The 27,187-nt window shown below is 34.8% G+C and overlaps 3 protein-coding genes across 3 annotated transcripts; all 3 read left to right on the top strand.

Moving 5' to 3' along the window:
- Positions 1-6,417: 6,417 nt before the first annotated feature.
- Positions 6,418-10,158, top strand: LOC145610240 (serine/threonine-protein kinase RIPK-like). Its single transcript, XM_081665538.1, has 5 exons — positions 6,418-7,152; positions 7,443-7,578; positions 8,403-8,539; positions 8,656-8,779; positions 9,358-10,158. Exons 1-5 carry the CDS (start codon positions 6,739-6,741, stop codon positions 9,924-9,926), a joined length of 1,380 nt encoding a protein of 459 aa, XP_081521664.1. The 5' UTR covers positions 6,418-6,738; the 3' UTR covers positions 9,927-10,158.
- A 5,350-nt stretch (positions 10,159-15,508) lies between these two features.
- Positions 15,509-18,807, top strand: LOC145610490 (uncharacterized). The gene is made up of 3 exons (XM_081665818.1): positions 15,509-16,299; positions 16,416-17,232; positions 17,323-18,807. Exons 1-3 carry the CDS (start codon positions 15,509-15,511, stop codon positions 18,805-18,807), a joined length of 3,093 nt encoding a protein of 1,030 aa, XP_081521944.1.
- A 3,701-nt stretch (positions 18,808-22,508) lies between these two features.
- LOC145611772 (RING-box protein 1a-like) lies at positions 22,509-26,969 on the top strand. Its single transcript, XM_081667142.1, has 5 exons — positions 22,509-22,723; positions 22,835-22,885; positions 22,966-23,025; positions 26,399-26,470; positions 26,564-26,969. The coding sequence occupies exons 1-5, from the start codon at positions 22,594-22,596 to the stop codon at positions 26,599-26,601; spliced, it is 351 nt and encodes a 116-aa protein (XP_081523268.1). The 5' UTR covers positions 22,509-22,593; the 3' UTR covers positions 26,602-26,969.
- Positions 26,970-27,187: the final 218 nt, after the last annotated feature.

The raw sequence follows: 27,187 nt of genomic DNA, 5'->3' as shown, positions 1-27,187 counted from the left end.
ACAAGACAAGAAGCAATATAAAAGTATTTTACAGTTCAAGAGCTGTGAACAATAAGCTCACAAAAGACCTTGTCTTTTATAGAAGTCTAAGCATTGATTGTTATGCATTGTACCCATATGCGACCTTTCACGTTCTTGTAGAAAGCTACATTATATTTCACATATACACTATGCACCTAATGTAGCTCTTGCCTGTATCTCATGTCATATAATTATTCCTTTTTATTGAAAACATGCACGATAGATTCTTTTGGTGCAAAGCACCTGTTCTTATTGAGCTCTTGAATTACATTGGTGTGACATAAAAACCAAGATTCACTGAATCATATCTTCTAATAGATTTAGAGTCAGAGCAAGATTCCATGTACCAGTATACTCAAACCTCTGTTAATACTCTTGAAGGAAAAGTCTGGGAAAATAATAAATGTACTTTACATTGATTGAATTTCCTTTTCTGGTTACAAAAAAGAAGGTAATTGAAGGAGTTTATTGTTTTTTCCCCTGTGTAGTACACATAATACATAAAACTGCTCATAAGCACAAGTCCAGAAGTTATAATATAGACTTTCTTTTTTAGGTTAAACAACAAACATGCTTGGAATTCATATATGAATAGCAAATTTACTATATCCATTTGCAACACTAATCAACATGACTTTCTATATTACCTGGAATAACAAACTCACTTACCCAGTGCACTACTAAACAACATTATTATAGCATCAGTCTAAAGTACCATGCTTGGATTTTATGATCGACATGAAAAACACAGGGAATGCTCCCGGAGAAAAAAAAATAGAGTACGCAAAATAAATATAAGTCAAGAACAATAAGTACCATAACAAATATTTTCCACATAGCTTGTAAACCTTCTAGAGTTCATTCAAAACATTGCTACTAAAATAACCAATTACATATAGGCTAAAACAACTCTCCATTAAGTAATTAACCTTGCACTAAATCAACATCAAACACTATAGGATAACCTTTCCCATATTTAAAAAGCCCAGCATCATCCACATGGACATTATAATGATCAATGAACGCCTTAACTCCATTTTTCAAAGAGCACTGAATAATCTTGTTCTTCTTTACCAAGACCTTAAGCTCGACATCAAACTGCATATCCAAATTCTGTAGTTTAACTTTGGTTGTTGGAGGGAATGTCATGAAATGTGCCTTTGCAAAGGACAATGGAATGTTCTGTCAATCAGAAAAGCAGACATTACAAACATCACCAACCAAAAAAAATGCAACAACAAGCATTATTATGTATACACAGATTTAGATGCTCTTAAATAGAACTGACTATAAGTGCTCTTTCTTATTGTTGTACAATGTTCATAAAAAGCCACGGCCTCAGCTACATGAGGTTCCCACAATTGGTATCACAACAGAGATCCATATACACACTACTTACAAGGAAAAAGAAACTCTATTTCATTCACTTAAATCATTCGTCGTACATGATACAATGGAAAAAAAACTACAACCAACGTATTCAATAGCAATCAACAAACAAGCAAATCAACACAAACAACATTGTGAATCATAAAATCAATAACAACAATTTTAAAAGGCAACAAATTAGAAAAAAAGTAAAATTATACAACATTTGTAAAGAATCATAAATGCATGAAATGAATTATGTTGCAAAATGTATACAAAGCATAAAAAGTAAGTGAATAACGAACATACAATTATCCTTTGTTTGAAATACTCCTTGGTAAAACAGAATTTGAAGCAATCTTCACCACAAGCTTCTGCGAGTTGATCAAGCCACGCATTTACCTGAATCATTTTGCTTGAACCACTTTCGAGAGCTGCCTTACGCCCACGCTTCTTTCCAGACCCACCCATTTCATTGCCATCTCCTGTTTCGACACTTTGAGGAACTCCAGTGCAGTAGATAATTCGAATTCTGAAGGAATTCTCTCCTCTCCACTTAAACATCAGAACATCTCCAATATTTAAATGATTATCATAAACAAAGTCTGACCACCCTATATCAAGATACCTCTTCCACCCAACATCAGCTTCCTCGTGCAATAGAGTGGCAAACCACGAGTCATCGCTACCATCTAATAACAATTCAATGTTTAGAAATCCATCTTCCAATGTCTCCTCATAACAGACTGGGACACGCTGTAATACATAAATAGTTAAATACATGAACGACAACATAAAAAATGGTGTAGCAATCACATCACAGGGAAAAAAAGACAAACGACCATAAACAAATTTAAAATGAACGCTTCCAGTGCATAAACCTTAACACATTAGGGAATTTAAAGAAATTGAATTACCAGTTTATCTCGATCATCTCTTTCTAGACGGACAACGAATGTCATTGCGAAATCACCCATGCCACTATCGTCAATGAACAGTCAAATAAATAGAAAATAAAACCCTAGCCAAGACAATATGACACTCAAAGGGTTGTATATCTATTGAACTTGATTATAGACCAGATCAGCGACGCTGCAATAAGAAGTCTATATATATATATATATAACCTTGGGCAACCCAAAAGACTCCATGTCAGTGTTGAAAAAAGGAAGGAGGAAAAAAAAAACCCAAAAAAAAAAACATATTAAAAGAAAACAAAAGGAAACTTAACGTTTTCAGAATAAATTGGCATTAAGTAAGTAACTGTCCAGCCTAATTAAACACACATGTCTCAATAGCTATGCCTCTTTATATTCCACAAGATTCTTTTGTTTCCAAAGTTCAACCTATGTCATTATTATTGTACCCTTTAAATAGGCATGAATTAATATATTTGTTTATATAAAACAATTAATTCATCTGTTTTTAAAAATTTTCCATAATACAGATGGTCTTTATTTTAATATATATCATGCCCCTGTACGATATTAAAGTATAATACATCTACACTGCATATACATGGACAAAAATTAAACGCCAACCACACTTCACATGTAATCAATGTCATAGCAATTTCCCGTAACAATGTACCACATTAGTATGTCCAAATTGATCACTGCCTTGGGTCACTTTAAAACTTCACTTATGTCACTAATCCACATTTTCTAAGCATACTCAAAGCAATAACCATATAATTAACAGCATCCCGACATCCCGAATAATAGTCATAGCATAGCGTTGGGGGGGCGCGCGCATCGCGCGCGCACCAACAACTAGTAAAATCAAAAAAATAATTGGAAGAATGAGAACACTTAAAAAGCTTCTAGAAGTCAACAACAGTGCTATTTCAACCTACCAACTTGTTATTTTTATATCCGTTGCTCAGTCTTACCACTTTTCTTTTCTGTTTCCAATTTTACCCCTCTGACCTGGCCTTAATTCTCAGGCCCTCTTCGCCAGCGAAACCGTGTACTTTATTCTTTTTAAGACGGTAAGACCCTAGTCATCTTTAATTATTATTTTTTTTTATTAAAATTGAATTTAAAAATTAAAATTAAAAAAAAAAATTAAGATAAAAAAAAGAGAGAGTGACCGTGTCTTTCAACTCTATGACATTTCAACTCAAATTTATGGTACTCCGTATATTAAATTAACCGCGTAATTATTATAAAATTTTATACTGTTAATGTTTTATAATAGTGTTTTGTTCATATAAATTGCCTTAATTAGTTGACTATACTAGTCTAAATGCATAATTGTATACAAACCTTGGGCTAATGCGTAGTTATGTAAAGTTACCCGTTGAACGAATTATATACTAGTATATATATTTATAATTTGCACTTTAATGAGCTTGTTATCCAAATTATGGATAATGTTACCTACTACACCATTAAAAAGAGCCATAATATCATTAGTTGGTTTAAAAGAAACATAATTTATTGTGTTACACGACAATTAGTATGGTATAGGACTGCGTTAGTTATCTTAATTTATGTTCTCATTTACAGAAATTTCATGAAGTTTATTATTACAATTTATTTATTTTTAATGTTTTTCAAGTAAATATATTACATTGGCCTAATCGGTGAATGAATAGACTCTCAATTTTATAAATTCTTAATTTATAGTTCATGTCCTTGTATTTTTCAAAAAAAAAAAAAAAAAAAAAACCAGTTCATATATGTCCTAGTTGTTATATATGTAGATATTGGATGGTAAGGGATTTGTGTTGAACATATATTTGTCATGTACTCACATGCAAGTTGTTTCACATTAGAGAAATAGAAAAGTAATTATCAACTTATAAGATTGGATCGAGCAAACTCTCCTCATACATGTTTGGGTTATCCATTCACGCTCTTATCAGTTCTTAAATTAAATAGGTTGAATGACGTAGTTGATAACTTGATTTATGAGGTATATATCTAATAAATGAGTAGTATATGTTTTGGCAATAATTATTGGTAGCCTCCACCTTTTCCATAAAAGAAATAATCACATTTCAATATGAAAAGTCCTTTATTATTTATCTAAAATTATGGCATGGTTCACATCTAAAAAGGGTATATGAGGGTCTTATTCATGCAAGTAAGACAAATTAAGTACCAATAGTTTATGTGATGGATACTAATAAAATTGGTTCTAGAATTAGAATTTTAAGGGACACTATTATCTATATAAGCCAATTGATACCTTAACTTGACTCTATACCAAAATAGATAAGTTGTCAATTGTTGCCGTCCTTAGCTTGAAATACGTTTCACAATTCACACTTCATAGAAATGTCACTAGCTATTCATCACATTTTTATTGTTACAATAATGAGATAAAAATTTTGGTAGGATGTTAATATATATGCTTATTTTTATCTAGTCTTTTGCATCAAAAAATTGATATGATCTAGCTATTCAATTGCCACATCTTAACTTGTTGCCATCCCATGCTTCAGACCGTATAGGCGTATTGATCTCTTAGTTAAAATTACGAAATTTGTGTTTTTTGAAATTATATACTGAAAATAATTAAACAATATTTTACGTAATAATAACAGTAAAGTTTGTTGGATAAGAAATAATAGATGATTCAAAATTTGGCTTTTGTGAGATAACTTTGGAATTATTGAGTGTTGTAATCTATTACTCCGTACTAGTATTAATTAAGTTGTAAGCCAAAAATTGTCTTAAGTTAATCTTTACAAGTAGCTGATTATTTAGTAATATATTACATTGTTAAACTTAAACATATCATTAGGCATTTAAGTGCCAGCTTGTTATTTGAAATTATCAATAATAAATAATGATAAAAAAAATTGATGATTATAAAATTTTAATCATCACAACACTCCACTCTAGCTACTGCGGCGCCCAACCATCCAATGGTACATTTTTGCTTCTAGTGTAACAACCAAGAACAAGCTGTCATGTGAATAAGTATGACATGCATGTTGTACTCACTATAGTGTACACTTGTAGTAATTAGCTTAATTAAGCTCTTTTCTTCGATTTATTTTAATTGAAAATCTTAAACACGATAATCTATGAATATAAAATTGATGAGATTGGTTAGAATTAAAATATAAAAATACAAATTCGATTGAAGATTAAATGACTTGTTTATATCTATATATATAGTTTATACTTCATGTAAGTACAAAATTCTACTTGTCTTCTAAAGTCAATTTGCATATGTATACAATTTAAGTTAATACGGAGCAATATGTAATGACAAGCAAGCAAAGGTTATTTACCAAACTTATGGTGTAGAACAATGTATGTCTTATCCAATATTAAATCTATGTCAATAATGTTCATCTTCTTATATACATTATATTTTTTGACACAATTCTAATATACATTATAACGACTTAGAAGTTAGTAAGGAGTATAAAGCTAGATACTCTAAAGGGTAAATTAAAAACCAAAATTTTTAAAACTTGAAGCTACACCAAGCATTTCTTAAATCTTGATCTATAAGCATCTCATAAAACTTTTAGTTATCATAAAAATCAAGTCAAAGTTTTCTGATTTAGCAATACATTTCAAATTCAAATCCGGTAATTGATTCAGTGTCAATCTACCATGCCTAAAACAAGCTATGTGATAAATTGACATCTAATTATGTAGAATTGTAATAATTTGACATCATTGATCCCTACATCAGCCCTACCAAATAAGTTAAAACTTTGTGGGCAAGCAATGCTTGACACTAATGAACGTCAAATAGCAAAATGAGAGCCAAAGTCAAGGAAAGGGTATCTTTGTCATTGTCCCTTTACAACCAATACATTAGACTTAAGACTTTCCTTATCTCATTATTTTATACGTAGTACATCATAATAGATACTTCCACATATTTCCCAAGATCCAATAATAAAGAAATTTTCCACAATATTTGTTATACCCTTTTCAAAAATCAACCCCCGCTGTAATACAATATAATATAATATAATATAATTAGTTTTGTTTTAAATATTTCGACGAAAATAATTTAATCAATAGAAAAAAGAAATATTCAAAAGGAGTTGTGAACCTCTATCTAATTGTTTGTATTGTGGAGGGTAGTTGTTGATTTGAATATTAGAGGGCAAGAAATAGGATGTTTCCTCACTTCTCTTAACTTTTCCTCTTCCCTTTAAAAGTCTTGCCTTCCATTTCTCATTTTTCACCATTTCTAAAACACACCCTTCTTAACTTTCTCTCTCCTCTCTTTCTTTCTCTCTCTATCTCTTCATATTCTTTCATGACAATTTCAATGCTCAACTAGCTACATACCTCATCATTCATCATAACATATTCATTCAAGATCATCACTCCATATTCGCCATTTTTATACAATACACGTAACATAATGACAGTCGATAACAAGATCTCGTGGCGAACATTTATGCCATGTTGTGGTATATTTGATGAAAATTCCGTTGATGCTCCAAAACCTAAGAAGAAAATAGCAGCTTCAGATCAACATCATCAATACTTTCAAAGGAATAATGGTTTCGGAAATAATCTAAGTGACCCGAATTCGCTTACCTTATCAGAGGATCTATCCATCTCTTTAGCCGGGTCTAACATTCATGAGTTTAATCTCAATGAGCTAAGATTGATTACTCAAAATTTCTCCTCTACTAACTTTCTAGGAGAAGGCGGGTTTGGGCCGGTCCATAAAGGGTTCATTGATGATAAAATTAGACCCGGGTTAAAGGCTCAACCCGTCGCAGTTAAAATTCTTGACCTCGATGGTCCACAAGGTCATCGCGAATGGCTGGTACGAACTTTTTACCTTTTTATTCTATCTTTTCGTCGAATTTTAATCATTGGGTGGTTCAGAATTACCACGGTTAATTTTATTTTTTTTTTAAAACTTGCATGTACAAATGTTTTTATAATTTTTGGATTTTTGAAATGGTCAATTAATGTTGGTGGGAAGGGGGGAAATTTTATTTTTATTTTTTTAATAATTTTTTTAATTTTTATATAAAATTATTGTATTTTTTTTGCATTATTATGAGACAAAATAATAATTAAAATTGTCCTATTAAAAATGATTGATTACAGGCAGAAGTGAAGGTGCTTGGACAACTAAGACATCCCCACTTGGTAAAGTTGATAGGATATTGCTGTGAAGATGAACACAGAGTTTTAGTTTACGAGTATATGCCTCGTGGTAGTCTTGAAAATCAACTCTTTAGAAGTAAGTTCACCAACAACTTAATTAATTTAATTAATTACTTAATTAATTATATATCTTTAAATTTTTTCTATTTTTTGGTTGGCTAACTTTCATTAATTTTCTACCATGATCATGATCATAACATTTTTATCTTTTTGACACATATTGAGTCTAGATGATTAGGTGTGCATTAGGTGAATGATATTGACGCCTTATTTACATGATTTCTTGATTTTTGTTTATACCTTATTTGGAAAGGGTGGAAAGCAAAAGGAAGCAAATTTGATGGTTGTTTTCATGTACATAATCTTTTGATGTCTTCTTGTGGTAGTCCTTAATATTCGCACGTATCATATCAGTATTATTCATTATATTTGACTTTTTACGTTGAATTAACTATGAATAATTTATGGGTATGAGGGTAATGTAATGGGTTTGCTATATATATGGCTTTGCAACCATGATTGAAACAAAATCTGTTAAGTAACAATGTAAATAAGAGCATCTGTTGAGGAAAAGTTTAGAAACAATTATCGACTAAACCTTAATTTCCTTTAGCATTAATGTATGAGAAGCATTGTCTTAATTAATTAGTTTCCGCGTCTTTTAACTGCTTAAGATAGTTGTACAAATCACATTAATATGTTGAGCTCTCAAATCACCTACCATTGTAATTGAAATGTCCTAGTTTGTTAAGTACTTTTTTTTTTCTTTTTTCTTGAAACACTTAAGTATGCCATTATATTGTATTGACTTCCACTGTACAAACAATTTATTGTAAGAATGTGTTCAAAGAAAACAACCAGAATTTATCAAACTAATATCCAAATTCATCTTATTTACAGGATTTTCTGCTTCACTTCCATGGTTAACAAGACTTAAGATCGCGCTAGGGGCAGCTAAAGGGCTCGCATTTCTCCATGAAGCAGAGAACCCAGTTATTTACCGCGATTTCAAAGCCTCAAACATATTATTGGATTCTGTAAGTACACTATGTTCTTGTTAACAATCTCCCATCTTCAACAACAAAGTAGCAAAACATACACATATTTCATTAACATGTTACTAATATATCAAAATTATTATGTGATTTTACAGGATTTTACCCCTAAGTTATCTGATTTCGGCCTGGCGAAAGAAGGTCCTGAGGGAGATGACACCCATGTTTCTACTAGAGTTATGGGTACACAAGGTTATGCTGCTCCTGAATACATCATGACAGGTAATATTTTTCACTTCATAATAGAATACTTCAAGCATGTTTATTTAATTTATTTAGGACAACATAATAATTCATTATCATAATTTTTATAATTATATTCCAAACTTTTCTTGAGAGTATATGCATTTCAGAAAGTTATTTGACTATTTCAAGTAACTTATACAAAGAATATTCGTCTAACTTGACGGGTATAGATGGATTATCCAATTAAGCAAGATATTAGAAAAATTAAATAACTCAAATTAAACTCTTTTCTTTTAATTAAGTGTAACTTGTTCAATATGATAACAAATTTACAATCCCTTCACTTCAAAATAATTGTTAAGGAAGAATTAAAAAATAATACTACGTATATATTAATAGGTAGTCAAGTGACCTTTTAATTTGATAATATATATAGATATCTCTATGACATAGACGTAGAATATTGACAGGCATATTAAATTGTAAGAAGAGTCGAAATTGACTGTTTACAAATTAAGGCTTCTAAACATTAGTTGAAATAATGCCTTTTCTAATTAACTTTCAAAGGTATATTGGTGTAAACGTACTAAAGTTACATGTGCTTCATTTTTCAGGTCATTTGACAGCCGCGAGTGATGTATACAGTTTTGGAGTCGTACTCTTGGAACTCCTAACAGGTAGACGATCAATGGACAAGAATCGTCCTCCAAGAGAACAAAACCTAGCCGAGTGGGCTAGACCACAATTACAGAGCCAACGACGACTTCCACGCTTAATGGACCCAAGATTAGAGGATCAATATTCTGAAGATGGGGCCCAAAAGGCTGCACTACTAGCCTACCAATGCCTAAGCCATCGCCCCAAGAGTAGGCCCACAATGAGCGTCGTTGTAAAAACCTTGGAACCCTTGTTAAACCTAGTCCATGATATCCCATCCGGACCCTTCGTTTACACTGCCCCAAGTGACCAAAGTCCCGCCCATGATAAATTGGGAGGTGAAACAAAGAAAGAAAATGGCCACCACCACAACAACCTTCAAGAACGTCCCCGACGTCGCCATGACATAAACCGTATAAGAGCACCAAAACCTTCAAGTATAGTGAACTCGGACCCTAATGTACAAAGAAACCTTAGAAATGGGTTTAACTCTCCGGGCCACCATCACATGGGAAGAGGAGCATAGTCCATGCAAAAACAAAACAAAAAAAATATGTTGCTAGTAACATTATTTGCATGTGATAGAAAAAACACCCAAAAGTGGGGACAAAAAAAAAAAAAAGTAAACTTCACATTTGTAAATACAAAGTTTGCAAAAATATCAAGTGTCTAGATAAATAGAATAGGGATACAATATACATACGTTTGTCTTTTTTTTCTACATTCTTTGAATTATGAGGGTTTTTTTATTGATTAGTTCATATTGTCAAAATTATATATACATATTTTTTGGAATTGTTACAAAGTTGTATCAAATTATTATTATTATTATAATGAAGATTAGAAGAATATGTTAATGATACTTCAAGTTGCCTTCTTATAAACTTATGTTTAATTTGATGTCCTTTTCATTTTATATATTGACATGATTGACGAGCTAATTTAAGAGATGAGGTGCCCTTTATATATGTTCCATATGCTGACATGAAAATTAAAGCCGAATGGTTACATGTTTTAATTGATTGATTTACTCCTAAATTATTATTTTAAGATGAGATTAATTTGTAATGTTAGTGGTGTTCATTATCATTATGTGTATCATGTCTTTTTTTAAGTACTACTCCGTACAAAGTTATTTGTGTCTCCTAGTGACTTCTAACAAATCAAATTCTTGCATGTCAATTGGCATATTCATTACTTGGATTAAAAAAAAGTAAATTTTATTTTTAAAAAAATTTAAAAAGAATACATTTTTTTAATAAAAAGATGGCATTTTTGAACGTGTCTAAGACTATTTACTTGACCAAAAAAAGCTATGTAAATCTTTTCACAATTAATTTTACCTACTTTCGACTTTTGGATAGGGGAGTTAAACAACATGTTTCCCTCCTTGTTTTTGAATTGAGCATATTAATTATTTTTGTCTTTTATCATAACGTTGCACAATTGCACATGTAAGTGTCGGTGTATTAAACTCATTTTTAAGCTCTTATTGACACACTGAATAATAAGTTTTTGTCGGCGTGTCAATTTATATACTATACACTAATTTGTTTTACTTTCATTAATTTTTCATGCATCACATACCATTCCCTATCATTCGATCAACCGATGAGCCTTTGCACTCAGTAAAGTGTATTTCATTCGGGTGAGATAAAAGAAAAGGTGTATGAAAAAAAAAACCCCCTTGAATGAAAATGAGCAAAATTTGAAAGAAAGAAGAAGTAGCAAAATGTAATTTTATAATAATCCCAACCATGCATGTATGAATATGTATGTGTGTCGTTACCTGTAATGATGAGAAACAGAGAATGTCCTAATACTATATACACTATTACGGTCTTACCTCTTAGGTTTACATATCAAAAATTTGAGATGAAACTAACTAGTAGTTTGTGTGATCAATCCAATAACTAATACATCTATTTAGCTACAAGTAGCTTTTATTTCTTTTTCTTTCTTTTTTTTTCTTTTATATATATATATATATATATATATATATATATATATATATATATATATATATATATATATATATATATATATATATAATTTTTCAATAGCTACAAGTAGCTTTGATATAATATGTGTATATGTCAACCAAATTAATTATAACCTCTGTGTCAAAAAAAAAAATTATAACCTCAAAAAGTGTGTAGCATTAGTTTTTAAATTAAAGGTGCACTAAAATACATCATCTAATAAGAGTAATAAACATCTTAGGATTTAGGTTACTCTAAAATTGACAATAAATCTACAATACCATTAATTACATGTTTGGAGCGTAAAATATCACCACTTTTGTATCGTATTTTTCCCAACACCAATTTAAGTGGAATAATAACAAAGAAATGAACAATTACATTTCTCTCTCTAAAATTGGGAGCATCTCTCACTAGAAAGTGAGTTTTCCTAGCATAGCTAGGGTTCATCCTTCTCCTCCAAGGAGCTGCGTGCTTGCATGCTTGATTTTACTACTGCACTATCCTTCAGAAATCTTTCTTACAGAAATCCTTATTCACAAAGGGATCTCAATAGTTTTCTTGTGTCTGTGGTTAATCTCACTCTCTTTTTCTTTTCTCAAGAAGATATAATTTTCAGAAATTAAATCTAACCTCGTTTTTCTTAAAAGGAAACAACCTTTTATCAGCAATTTTAGCTTCCCAATTCTGCTGAGAGCCCCTTCGGTTTCTACAACCAATCTAATTCGAGCAGTAATTGCTCTCTTCTCCCAATTGGCGCAGGCTTCAATAGATAGAGGCGGCTACATTATTAGAGTTTAATTTCTCCAGTGTTTGCTTCCCATGCGTGCTCTGATTATTTTTCCAAGAACAAAACTTACTCTATAAATGCAAAGAACTTCAGATCTATAACTCAAGTTCTCTTTTTTCTCATTCTATTATTCTCCTTTCTCGTCTCTTCTTCTTCTGTTCTTCAGTTCAAACATTAATTCACTCCATTCTTACTTTCTTCTTCTTGTCTCTTCATTAACATTCTTCTTGTCTTCATTATGAGTAATGAAGATAATCCAAACGACAACCCTCATAACAATCAGGAGGGTCGTAATATTCGTGATCTGAGGGGGGGACCCCTGATTCCCACCCCTGCAGATTTTAGCCTCAATAATGGGGTTATAAATTTCAACTCAAGTGTTATAGGACTCTTTGTCGGTCCTCATCCTCCCTCTGAACATTATGTGTAGCACATTGTAAACTCTAGGTGGATAATGAGGGGGGAGATAAGGGTTCATAGATCGGGTCCTTATTTTTTGTTTGAATGTAGGAACAACCAAGATCAAGATAGCCTAGTGAGGGCTAGTACAACAGTATTTGATGGAAGAATCATCAATCTTAGGAGGTATCAAGTGGATTATGTTCCACATAATATGAATTTTACTCTCACGATAGTATGGGTGAGAGTTCATGGGCTACCTTTAGCCTATCTTACTGTCAGTTGGGCAAGACAAATTTTTCGGCATGTGGGATATATTGAAAATAGATCATGATGGTGAGGAACTTCCCGTTCATGCCGAGTTGCGTGCGTGTATGCTAATTGATCTGTCCATTCCGCTCATACCGGGATGTTTTATCCCTTTGGAAGGGGATAGGGTAATTTGGGTGTACTTGAGGTACGAAGGAATCTATAAGTTTTGCAAATCATGTGGTAAGGCCGGCCACTCCACTTCTCGCTGCAGGCTGCACGCGGTGGTTGCACGGCGTAGGGTAAGACGGAGGCTAAATGAGGTGGAAGCGGATGGTATTCGCGTGCTTTATGGTCCTGCCAAGTACCCGTTTTACTCAAACTTTATCCGTGGGCTGCCGGACTGGTACAGGTTTCGGAACACCGGGTTAGACCTGCGCCGGTATTAGAACCAAGATGATTCTCCCTTGTACAGGAGAGTACCAAGGGAGGACGTGGGTTTTGATGAGGGGCATCCATATGAGGACCCCTTATCATCGCAAGAGAGTGATAGCAGCGAGCAGTTTCATACGGGTGAGGAAGATTTGTCGAGTGATGACTTGGAAGTTGTGGAAATGGAGATCGAACCGGTGAAGCCGGATCTCGAACTCTCACCAGGGAGGCGTTTAGGGTTAAATGGAGACCCTTACGCTGAATTTGTGCGTGATCGAACACCAAACCCTATTTCGAGTAACCCTAATATGGGTGTTATTCGATGCTTTGCTGATGAACAGGTTCATGTGGAAAATAATGAGGGTGAATTTAGAGGGGGGTGGTTTAGCCTGATCAGGCCCACGGCCACTAGGGCGATCTGTGCACCACAAAATAGCAGTAGGCCACCTCTCTCTAGGCGATTGTGTTGTGGGCTTGACTTATGAAGTTGATGAAGGTTCTTCGGCCCAACAAAGAAATAGGCAAGGTGGAGGGCCCGACACACTCTTTCACTCTTTGGGTATATCGGAATGGGCCGCGTCGCCGGTGGAGTTCGAAAGGAGCAGGAATGGGTTTTTAGGAATTTTGGGAGGGCATACTCCGGGGATCGAGCTTCCTATTGAGGGTTCTACACAACAATGGGTGGAAGGGCCTTCAATCATGGCGACAAGGCGAGGTGGGGAAGATGAGCAGTTTGTTGATGATGATTTTGCTACTATTATGGAGGCGAGTACTATTTTGTCTTTGGGTATTCGGAGTGCAAGAAGGGAGGAAATTCAAGCTATCCACCGTACTATTAGAGGCACTACATCTCCATTTCTTAGGCTTTCTCCTTCGGATTTGGGAGGGCTTCCGAATCTTCCTCTCACGGAGTTTGACCCGCCTAATACTTCGGTATCACCTTTTAGTTCTTTCAATTTCACTGATCTTTTTAACTATGATGACAGTGCGAATGATAAGAAGCGAATTAGGGAGGCAGTTGGGCACTACCCACACTCTTGTGATGGTGACTCGATTAGGTAAAGTGAATCTGATTTTGAGTGGGTCGAAAGGAAAAGGCTTAAGAGGCTCCATAGGTGGTCCGAAAAGGGCGGGTTTTCTATTTGGCTCAAGGATGCGAATGGGGAAGACAAGTTTGCCTCCAAGGCTATTTCTGATCCCGATATGGCTAGGGAATTTGGGGTGTATATCGATGGAGATATTCGGATGAGGGACAAGAACAAGCGACCTCAAGACAATTCTTCTTCTGGTTCTTTCAAAAGGCAAAAGAGTGAGGAAGTAACATAAGCTTCTAGGGAGGTAAGGGATGACATGGATATTGATCTGCAAGTGTCTTTGTTTGAATCGGTTCAATCTGCATCAAAAGGTGAGGCGGCTGCCCCGGATCAGCCCCCGAAGGAGATATGAAGGTAGTGGCGTGGAATTGTAGGGTTTAAATGACCCACACTCTCTTACAATTCCCTACTTAGTGTGGCTCAAAAGTTCAAAGTTGCCTTCTTTTATGTTCATTTCAGAAACAAAAATGGCTTTTGTTGATGCGGCTTTAGTTTTAGGTGTTTTGGCTCCTTCATCCATTTTTGGTTGGGACTCGGATGGGAGTAGTGGGGGTCTTTTAGTTTTAAGCTGGTGTAATGATGTAGTAGATTGCTTGTACTCTTCCAAAAACTTCATCTTTTGTAAGATCATTGAATCCAATGGAAGTTTTAAGTATGTCCTTTTTCTTTATGGCGAGCCTCAAGTAGAAAATAGGAAGTTGGTTTGGGAACAACTACAATGGTTCTTGAATGAGTACAAAAATGTGCTAGTAATAGGGGATTTCAATCAGGTGGAAAGTGGAGGTGACGTGATAAGCTAGGGGGCTCAGTTCTAATTAAGGGTCTTGATGCGTTTCTAGACTGGCGATTTAGTAGCAATGTTTCGGAGGTTCCATTCTCGGGGCCAAGGTTTACTTGGAGCAACAAAAGGAAGGGCAATAGCCTTATTATGGAAAGGCTTGATAGGGCCTACATCACAGAGGACTGGTTCCACCACTCACCGGATGGAAGGATTTGTCATGAGCCAATCATTTGTTCGGATCATGCTGCTATTAATTATTATTCTCAGGCTAAAGAGTCTACTTCTAATAGGCCTTATCAACTTGAGAATTGGTGCCTTAATTTCCCGGAAGTAAAGGAAATTGTGGCAACGGAATGGAAAGAAGAAGTTCAAGGTTTTGCGATGTTTCAACTGTCTAGAAAGCTGAGTAGGGTGAGAAACAGGCTTCAACATTGGTGCCTGGACAATAAAAAGGTTTGGGGGATTAATTGGAGGAAATTGACAAATGAGCTACAGGGCACGGCTACCAATATAAGGTCAATTCAGGATGGGGACACCTATATTCAGCAGGTAAATCTTGTTGTTCCAGAAAGCCAGTTATGCTTCAGCTTTTGGAAACAACGAATGAAGGCGAACTGGGTTAGGATGGGGGACCTCCCAACCCCCACAATGTACAAGAAAGTCAAGCAACGTCAAGCCCATAAGGAAATTCTAACTCTGAAAGATGATAATGGGGTTTGGGTGGAAGGTCAAGAGGAGGTAGAAGAAGTGGTTTTAACCTTGGTAAAAGGGGTCTTTAACCCAGAGGTTAGTGGTAGTCACGAGGAGGACATCGACCTCCTTCTTAGGCAACTTGATATACCTCAATTATCGAGGGAAGACAGGTTGGGGCTAGATAAGTCGTTTTCTGAGACTGAAATCAAAAAGTCTATGTTTGGTATACATAGTTCGAAGTCTCCGGGACTAGATGGTATTACTACGAATTTTTTCCAGGCTTACTGGGAAGAGGTAGGAGGACTAGTGGTGGATAGTGTACAGAAATTTCTGAGAACAGGGAATATGCTCAAAGAGTGGAACCAGTCTCTTTTGGTTTTGATCCCTAAGGTTCAGGTTCCCGAGTTAGCAAATCATTTTAGGCCTATAAGCCTTTGCAACACAATCTACAAATGCATCTCAAAGTGTCTGGTTAACAAGTTAAAGGGTATCCTTCCAAAATTATCACAGAATACCAACATGCCTTTATTCCGGGGAGGTATATGGAGGATAATACTCTGTTGAGTCATGAGCTTATGCATTTGATTAATTCAAGAAAGGGTTCGAACTTCACTGCGGTTAAGATTGATATGTCAAAGGCCTATGATAGAGTTGACTGGCTCTTTCTTCTTAAGGTCTTACAGGCTTATGGGTTTTCTAGCCATTGGCTAAGGATGGTTTCGCAATGCATCTCGACGGTGAGTTTTAAAGTAGTCATTAACAGGAGAACCTCAGAGCATTTTGCACCTAAATGTGGGCTGAGGCAAGGGGATCCGCTTTCTCCATATCTCTTTATCTTCTGCATGGATATCCTCTCTAGAATGCTTTCGCTAGCAGAGGAGATTGGTCAATTCAAAGGTTTGAAAGCTTCAAGGAGGTCTCCTTCTATCTCTCATCTGTTCTTTGCAGATGATGCCATGTTGTTCTTCAAGACTGATGAGGAGGCTTGTTTGTGTATAAAGGATATCCTCCTAAGGTTTGGTAAAGCTTCAGGGCAGCAGTTAAACCTTCATAAGTCTTTTGTTAAGTTCTCTCCGGGTTTGGGTAATAACGAGAGGATAGAGGTGAAGAACATCCTCTCTATGCCAGAAACGGATAATATGGGTATTCACCTAGGGGCTCCTATTGATATTAAGGGGAAGAAAAAGCTGGCTTTCCAATGTTTGGTGGATAAAGTTTCGGATAAAATTGTGTCTTGGGCCTCTCTAAACCTCTCACAAGCGGCCAAGTTAGTCCTCATCAACACGGTTCTCGTGAGTATTTCAGCACATGTTATGAAATGTCTTAAGCTCCCTCAAAGCATTGCTAACAAGATTGACTCGCTTATTACGAGATTTTGGTGGTCCAACAAAGGTGGCAAGGGGATGCACTGGGTAAGTAGGGACATCATCCAAATCCCGAAGAGTATGGGGGGTTTGGGAATATGAGGTACATCTGCCCTCAATGATGCTCTCCTGTTCAAGCAATCCTCCAGGATGCACTTAAATCCTCAGCTTTTGCTCTCTAAAGTACATGGAGGGTTTCAATCGTGTAGTGTGTGCAATATGGCTAGGCCTTATGAAAGAAAGGGTGTTCCTTCCTTGGGAAGGTCTAGCCTTCAAAAAGTTTCGCGGGTGTTCAAGGAAGGGTTTGCTTGGAAAATTGGTAATGGGAAACAGGTAAAGGCCATCAGTATGCCTTGGGTGGAGGGAGAGATTCCTATGGTGAATTCTAACCAAACTTTGAGAGCGGCGCTAAGTTGGATGGTAGAGGACTTCATTGACAAAAATACAGGTTCCTGGGATGCGGGAAAGGTAAGGAGGTGTTTTGATTGGGATAGTGCAAAGGCTATCTTAGCAATGGAACTCCCGCATAAAGGGGATGATGATTTTATCTATTGGAAGTTTCACCCTTCTGGGAGGTACACGGTAAAAACGGGGTACTATTTTCTGATGAAGGAGGCAGGGTTGAGTCCTACCTCTTTTTCAATGAGTGACAAAGAGTTTGTAAAGCTGGTCTGGAGGTTAGACATCCAACCTAAGTGGAAAATCTTCCTATGGAGACTCAGCCATGATAGTATCGCTGTTAAGGTCAACCTTGCAAGAAGAGGGTTACTAATTGAGGAGATTTGTGATTATTGTGGCTCGGATCCGGAAGACAGCCAACATCTCTTTCGTTATTGTTCTCTGGCAATGGAAGTTTGGGGTGATTTCCCCCTTCCTATTAGCCATGATCCTACTGGTTCCAGTTCTCTGAGGAAGTGGATCCAAAGCTATATCCTGCTCTTTCATAGCGAGGATGGTAAGTATAGTACTCGTAGTGCTTTGTTCATAGCAATATTATGGGGTTTGTGGAAGTCAAGAAATGCTAGATGTTTCAAGAATGCTAATGGGAATGCGAGTTTGGTGAAGGAATTTATAAACCAAGCAATGCAAGACCATGAAAGCTTCATTTATAAGTGTAATCAAGGAAAACCCAAAAGGGAGTTGAGGTGTAATGACCCAATCATTCCCCCTGGCTTTAATCATGTGCATTTGGGAAGGAACATGACTGGTTATTATAACTTCATTGTGGAAGCTGATGGGTCATGGAATAAGAAGACCTCTAGAGCAGGGGTTGGTTGGGCGGCAGTAAAGTTTAGCCGTACCGATAGGACAATGGAAGGGGGAAGATGTGGGGTGGCCTCTTCAGCGGTTCAATGTGAAGCTTGGGCATGTCTTGAGGCAATGAAATGGGCTAGGACACAGGGGAAACATGGTATCCTTCTACTTTCTGACTCCATTTCCTTCCTTAATAACCTGCAAGATAATCATGGTAAGGATGTCTCGATTACTTGGTTGATTAAGGAAATTAGGGAAGTGGGGGCTTCTTTCCTGAGGTGCACAATCCTAAAGGTCTCAAGGGAACAGGTAAAACGGGCTAACGACATCGCGAGGAAATGTCGTCGTACTGTGTCTTCATTTTCTTAGTTTGTAGTTCATTTGCTCTTGTCAAAAAAAAAAAAAAAAATTAAGTGGAATAGCGGAGTAGCGGTCTAACTTAGCGTGCATAAGTGGTATTAATTGAACTATTGAAGTTAAGCAAATGTTTACGTTTTTTATTTTCTTCCACTTAAAAGTCAACTACATTACTTTAGTTATTTTAGTAGTTTATGTAAAATTTGACACTCAACACTCTTTAAATTGTCATTAATCAACTGACCTCATTTTAACGCAAAAAAGTCTCCTCAAACTTCACAATAGATAATAAACTAGGTTAGTTCCCGTGCCATGCACGGTTATTTTAATTACCCCATATTTTCTTTTGACAAATTAATTTATTTATAGCATAAAATGTAAAAATTGTTTAAAATATCTTGAACAAAATTGAATAAGAATGGTAAATATTATTGCTCATTTTATATATTTGACAAAAACAAACATCTTTTCTAAAATAATTTCCTTAAATAAACTATACTTCGTAGTAATTAATTATTAAAAAAAATAATATACTAAGGACACACCAGAAATTGACATGTGTCATTGCTAGTGTGTCTATTGACCTTTTATTATATATTATTATTATTATATATTATTATTATTTTTATTTTAATCTTTGTTAAGTCTTTTATTGAAGGGTATCCTTCTTAAGTCAGCAAATTTAAAATTAAATTTTCCTTAGTTTTGTTAAATCAAAGATTTTTTTAAGGGAAAAATTGCATAATTTTATATCACTGTATATATGTTAGGATAATCATGGTATATTTAGTAAATATTTTCTTGGTGATTATTATTGTTTCCTTAATTCTGTGACATAATTGATGGTGGGAATATATATTCATATCTTTGTCATTATTGTATCTTTGTCATATTATTTGTTTCTTTAAATAAATTTTTATTTTTTTTAAAAAAAATATACTATGGACACACTAGGAGATGACACGTGTCATGGTTGGTGTGTCTTTTAGTATTGATTATTGATTGATTATTGATTTCGTCAAAATAATTCCATATGTGAAAGATCATATGGATGTCAAATTAATGAATGTCAATTATAAAATTAAAAGAAAAAAGAATAGGATTACTAAGTACAAGAATCAAAGTCAAGCAAATATATAACTATGTTAATCAACCAATTAGGCTTCTAAATACGAATTAGTCGTAATAATAATAATGTAATTTGTCTCTTTCGTCCATTGCTAAGAAATAGCAGCAAATCAAGGACAAATAAAGAGCAACGGCGATTGATCAAACTTTGGTAGCGCCACTAAATAAATTGGCTGTTTGTTTGCACGTCCATGCTTTTAACAGCCAAGCAATTGGTATTGGTACAACTATCAAACACATACAAATATGAAATATCAATTGAGCTGGCCTAGCCAACATACAATATCTTATGTGTCGCATATCTTGCGGATCTATTACCTACTTTATTTTGTCTAGGCGATGTAATATACGAAGTACTTCATATATAATATAATATTGACACATGTTTTTAGCATCTTTAATTCATGGAGAATATAATGGATATTCGAAGATTGTAGTTAATGAGATTTTCTAATGTAGTAATATGCGTTCATAAAGCACACAAATAATAATTAACTGAATATTAGTTGGTGAAATATGTTAAATAATAAAATGAATTTTTCTTCATAAGTAACTAATATGAAAGTTATAAACTAATCTAAAATTGAAGAAGTAAGAAACTTATAAATTTCCTTCTTTTTATCAAAAAAAAAGGTAAACAAGAAATTAAGATAGTATTCTCTCAAGACTATACTTTAATTTATGATAATAAATAAATAGATAAAGAAAATTTACTATCTATAAATAGGGCCTAGAATAAGATGACTCTATGTGGAGTATACCACTAAGGGCCTGTTCTCTTACGTTGAAATTCAGTTCAGTTCAGTTCAGTTTAGCTGAGTTCAGTTCAGTTCAGCTCAATTCACTTCAGTTCAGTTCAGTTCAATTCAGCTCCTAATTTCCTTCTCTTATAAAATATTCAGTTCAGTTCAATTCAGTTCAGCTGAGTTCAGTTCAGTTCAGTTCAGTTCAATTTAGTCAATGAGAACAAGCCCTAACCCCTTTCTAACAAATAAAAAAAAATGCCAAAACAATCTAGTTGGCCACTCAATTTTAGAGATCTTATCCACCGACATACCCGAGGCTGTGACCACGGTCCCAACTAGGGATGTCAGTGGGGTGGGTCAAGTAGGAGACCCACCCCAGTGGGGCGGGGATGGGTCTCAGTTTGGTGGGTGGTGGGGCGGGGATGGGGATAAAAACCATACCCGCCATGGATGATGGGGCGGGGGTGGATTTTAAGTTGTACCCGCCCCATCCCCACCTCATACCCACGTATATTTATCTTAACAAGCAAAATTATATACTTTATACAATTTTATAAAATAATAACGTGATAAAATATTAGTTATAGCGTACTACACTTATATTATAAACAAAAATGTGTGTAATATTAAAAATGCTTTTTTTTTAATTATATTAATTATGTAGGATTGTGTATTTGAGAGACGGAGATTAGGTGGGTCTTAAGTGGGGATTAGGCGGGCCTTTAGTGGGGATTAGGTGGGGATGGATATCCAAGTGGAGGGTGGGGCGGGGATGGTTTTGGAGTTGTACCCGCCGAGGCGGGGATGGGGGATGAACATTGGACCCGTTGCGAAGATGGGGATGGGGATGAAAATTTTAGGTGGGGGTGGGGATGGGAAGGCCAACATCCGCCCCGCCCCACCCCATTGACATCCCCAATCCCAACCGAGAGATTGTTATATACACCCGGGTGCATGATGCACCCAAAGGTATTATTCGTTCATTTTGATGATTATTGCTCATTTAATTGTCAAATGAGCAAAAAATTACCTTTAAGTACACCATACACCAGAGTGTATATAATATTATAATTACTAGATTAGATCCCGTCCAATGCACGGGTTTAACAAAATTTAATTATGAATTATTACAATCTTTAAAAAGTTATACTATAATTTACACAAAAGAGAGAATTATAGTTTCTTTTAATATAAACAAAATTACTTAGTTTAATTGTTTCAAAAAAAAAAAAAAACTTAGTTTTATACCGGTTCTTAATTTAAAAAAGACACCAAGGTTGGTACCTTGCAATGCTCTCTTAATTACAAACTTTAGTTAATTCTACTATAATTTTAAAAAAATAAATAAATTAGAAAGAATCATAACATTTATAATACGCATAAAATAACATGGTTTGTTTTTTACCAAAGTTATACCTTAGAGCAAAGACACCTAGGTAACCGATACAATACTCTTCCCCTTATCATTTTAATTAGTTGACAAACTTTGATCGACACATAGTTTGTGCAATAATAATGAATTACCTTATATAAAAGGTATACAAGAAGATTGTTTAAGAAGAATTGACCAAAAAATTTTTTTTTAAAAAAAAAACATTTTGGAGGGAAATTACAACTCCAAGAAATGACACGTGTCATTTCTGGTGTCTGTTCTCGTGGTCAGATTACTCAAGTCTTTGATTAACAGGTAGCACAACTCTCTAAAGTGGGCTGGTGAAGCACCCCTACAACCCCAAATCTACACTAATTTTCTTTTGGGCTCTCCTAAAAATCCATAATCTTCTTCCTTTTGGGCTAAACATATACACAAAAAACCCAATCTATAATCATTTTTTTTTTTTTTTTTACAATAAGGAACAAATAAAAATTCCATTACTTTCCAACCTTTTTCTTTGACGAGGAGAGAGAAAAAGAAACTCCATCAATGGCGACTGACGTGGCAATGGTTCCTGCAGGCGACGGTTCCAGCTCTGCTCCTGGTCCTTCTTCTTCATCCAAGAAACCGAAACGTTTTGAGATCAAGAAATGGAATGCCGTTTCTCTCTGGGCTTGGGGTAATTCTAAACCCCTCTTTTTACTTCCAATTCTTATAAACCCTAACTTTCTGTTTTTATTGGATGATTTGTGCTTTTTTTTTTGTTGATTTTTGGGCTCTTATTTTGCAGATATTGTTGTTGATAATTGCGCTATTTGCAGGAATCACATCATGGATCTTTGTGAGTTTTTAAACTTTTTTTTTTGGGTTATTTTTTTCCTGGGAAATTAATTTGGGTTTTTTGATGTTGTGTTTGAATAGGTATTGAATGCCAAGCTAACCAGGCGAGTGCTACCAGTGAAGAGTGTACTGTTGCTTGGGGTAATTTTTTCTCTCTTGAATTCTCCCGATTATTGATGTTGAATATTTGTGATATTATATGCTCTATGTTTGTGCTGGAATTGAGTTATTGAATATAATTTTAGAAAGATTGTGAAATTTCGGAATTTGAGTTCGTGGCTTGATATGTGAATGCTTGACATCTACGATTGAGCATACTTCGTGGGAGAGGGTGTGTTTATTTTGTTTACATTGCACAAATTTTGAAAATGTGTGGTATCGGATAGGCAGTGTTTACAACAATTACAGGAGACGTATTGCTGTTAAGAGTGGACGGTGTATGATGTTGAGAATTGTGTAGTGGAGTTGATTGCTGCTCTTTTAGAAGCCTATTTAGAATTGTGTAGTGGAGTTGATTGCTGCTCTTTTAGAAGCCTCGATAGAAATGTGAAGTTAGAGCCTTGGAGAAAGGGAGATTGCTGCTCTTTTAGAAGCCTCGATAGAAATGTGAAGTTAGAGCCTTGGAGAAAGGGAGATACAAATACAGTTGTTCTGATGTACTCTGGTTGAGAGTTTGTTAGTTTGTACGTAGTATTGTTTTTGAGAATTATTTTGATGAGGAAAAAGTAGATGAATGAATGTAGCTTGGGGATTTTAAATCTGCTCGAGGGCTAACCATTTTGAATTGTGGGATTTGCATGTTAATATAAATTCTGAATGGAGGCTTTTGGGATAATTGTGGGTAATAGTAGCTTTGGGTTTGATGTCACAAATTTGATTGTGATAACTGTTTTATGTTAGAAAATGTTGCTATTGGTTAATGTTCTAACAAGGAAATTTGGTGCTCTAAATGACTGTTGGCTGAATAAAGATGAAAAAGGCAATAATTTATCTCAAGGGTTTCTGTTTTAGCTTACCTCCTTATAGTATTTGATCTTACAATCCAGTTTCTAAAATTGGAATTGGTTACTTTGGTTAATATGAGGCTTTGGTTGTGAGCATGGTAGATTTGATTTCCAAATATATTTGTTGATCTTTCTCTTAAGAATTACTTCGTATGAGATTTGGAACTTGATTTTTTTTTTTTTTTTTTTTTAAATAATGAAAGTTACATCTCTACAACTTTAAGGACTATGCTGTGGACGGTTGTGGACAAATGTCTTAAAAGGCATGAGAGTATGAAACACATTATGTTGTTTAATTTATTTTTATTTTTATAAAATGTTGCTGGTTTTCTGTGACAATGATATATGTATCTTAGATTAAGGTCTGGGACTCTTTTTTTCTATGATTGAAAGGTATATTAGTCTATATGCATTCCTGTGGGCCTATCTAAAACAGTGTTGCTTATAGTTTGTGTTGAATATAGGTTTAGCTATGTGCATTTAGGCATCCATAACCACAGTTAGTTTGATTGATATTGTATTGTTATCGTACTAATGGGTTTTCAATGGTCTGCTTCAAGTTTCAACTGCCTACGATGCCTCTACTGTGCCTTATCAAACTTGCCTTGCCAAGAGCCTCGAAGTCGATCATACTTTTTGGCTTTTGCCTTTTTGTGTAGAGCCTTAGGTGCTGTTTTTCATGCGTGTATTTGGTGCCTTGTTTTGGCTATGGTGATACCAAGGAAATCTTTTCCTTACTAAGAGCTTAGACATATGGAAATTTAGTCATTAATGTGCACAGTTATCTCAATATTCCTTTACAGATAAGATTTACGAATATGTTTGACCATCTTTTCAAAGTGTTTACTAGTGGAGCAAGTGGATTGTTTTTTAATTATTTACTGGTTGGTTGATTTGGTATAGGAATGATAAATGATTGAAAAGTTCCTCGGTTTCACTGGAGATAATGGTTTTTTTGGTTGAGAACTATGTTAGTGTTTGAGATAATTCGTGAGTTGAAGAGTTGATATGGATGCATTCAATACTGCTCAGAAGAAATAGGGCACAGTACAAACTACATAGAGTTACTTTTATTGGTTACGAGTGTTGTTGTAGATTATATGTTATAGAGTTGGAGTACATTGGTTTGGTATTGATAATGTTACCTTTTTTTTTTTTTGGTTGGGTGTGGGTGTGGGGTTAATTGTGCATGTCTGATAATTTTATACTTGGCTGAAGTGGTAGGATGCTGCAGTGTGAACATCTGAACAAATATTTTAAAAAAGTATAGATGTTTGGACTTATCCTGTAAGATCACTTTTGCTCGTACGGTCTTAGCTTTTGCTAGAAATATGAACTTTTTAGTATTGAAGTAGCTGCTTTATTACATTGTTTTGAGGGTTAAATGGTTTTCAAAGATGATCGTAAGCTATCTGATGAAACCGGGAAAAAAAATGATTTCTTATAATGTGGTATAAATTAGAGGATTGGGCCTACTGTTTTGGAAGCTACTCCATAATAAAGCGGTGATTTCTCTGCACTCTGTAGACACGTAACATGGTCTCTGAATGTGTAAGCCCGTAGTTGTAGCATTTGCATGGGGTATCTACAGGCTATTCTCTTTATGATTCTTAAGCACCTTGAGAGTACCATGATATCCTCATTGTGATTTGAAATCACCTGAAGTATCATAATCTAACCTTTTTTTTTAATTTTATTTTATAAAATTTACTTTTTTGTATTCGTCCTCTGTATTTCCATTCTTTTAATGTGCTTTGATTTCTGGGTGTTTTATTTTTCATTTGTTTTCACATTTTAAATTTGTAATTTGTATAGACATAATTGTCCATATTCAATAATCTTTTCATAATCTGTTTCCCATGCCAATCCTAAAGTATAGGGAAAAGAATACATAAAAAAGTAAGTAAACAAATTTTGAAACTCAAATTTCATAGATACATATCTATTTCTGTGGAGAACTTTGTTTAATGTAGTTTTATGTACAGTTTAGAAGAACTTTCGTATATTTCAGTAGGGATCCTATAATATGGCTTGAACAGCAGTGAAAAACTGATAGAGAGACTGACTCTTGAACAACTCCTCACTGCATGTTTTTATTCCAGTATGACTGCTTGTTTAAATTGACAATTTGGTATAAATACACACTTGGTGATACATGAGCGTAGTTTTGGGTCCGTGAAGTCAATATTAATAGTCTGAACAACTTGCTTCTCAGTGTTTGAATTGCAGTCTGAAATCTCTCCTGCAGATAATAGTTTTTTTTTGTTAGATGCTTGAGGTAGCAATTTGATTAAGTTGTTATGACACTTGCTACATTCTGTTTTGTTATATTTTATATGAAATCTTGGTTTCTGTGATGTCTATTGGTGTTTTTTCCCTGGTTCATAGCTCAGTTGTTTTATCTTGGTCGATAGTTTGTCATATTATTCAGATGTATCCTAACATCTGTAACTTTTATCAGTTGTGGCCTATCAATTCTCACTTGGCTTAAATTTGGAATTATTTTGCAGGAGTGTGCAATCATGCATTTCATTTCCACTGCATCAGCCGATGGCTTAAAACCCGTCAAGTTTGTCCTTTAGGTTTGTTTGCATAATCTTTCTGCAATATATTAATCCGTATTGTCTATTATTGCTATAATTTCCCTAAGTCTCTTCTGTTATTTTATCTACCAGACAACAGCGAGTGGGAGTTTCAGAAGTATGGCCATTAGCGTTGTTACCTTGATGTAAACCCAAAAATCTGAGGGTGTGTGCAGATGTGTGGAGTGCCTAGTGTGCCTAACTCTTGATTGTTTTGCTGCTAGTCCACATGATGGAACCATTGATTTTTGACTTATAACATCAAGAATCAATGTTTCGGTATTGGCCAAAATTGCTAGTACTGCTTTCAGAGAAAGCTCTATCTTGTCCAATATTGCACATTTTTCGTCAAATATTTCCTCCTTATTTCAATGTTTAATCTAACTCGTGGAAACTACTATGAAAATTATATCAAAATTTGATCGAAACTTTACAGTATGAGCTGTTCCATTGTGTTGGTACAACTTTTAATACCAGTTTATTATATGTCTCAATAATTTTACTTTGTCAAATGACTTGTTTAATCAGATGAATAATTTATACATACAGACTAGTACAGCTGTACAGCGTAGTAGTAGTGAGGAAATTCATTGTACGTCATACAGACAGTCAGTATTAAACATGAGTGTGGGTTGTAGCCTTGAGCTTGTCCACTGCACGGACCAGGAGACCTGCAGAAAGAAGAGGAATTACACAACAAATAATTCTCTTGAAGCT

The sequence above is a fragment of the Chenopodium album genome, chromosome 24 (assembly GCF_948465745.1).
Source record: "Chenopodium album chromosome 24, dcCheAlbu1.1, whole genome shotgun sequence".
NCBI lineage: Eukaryota > Viridiplantae > Streptophyta > Magnoliopsida > Caryophyllales > Amaranthaceae > Chenopodium > Chenopodium album.
Note: the sequence above shows the minus strand (reverse complement) of the source record. Positions and strands in the feature narration are given on the sequence as shown.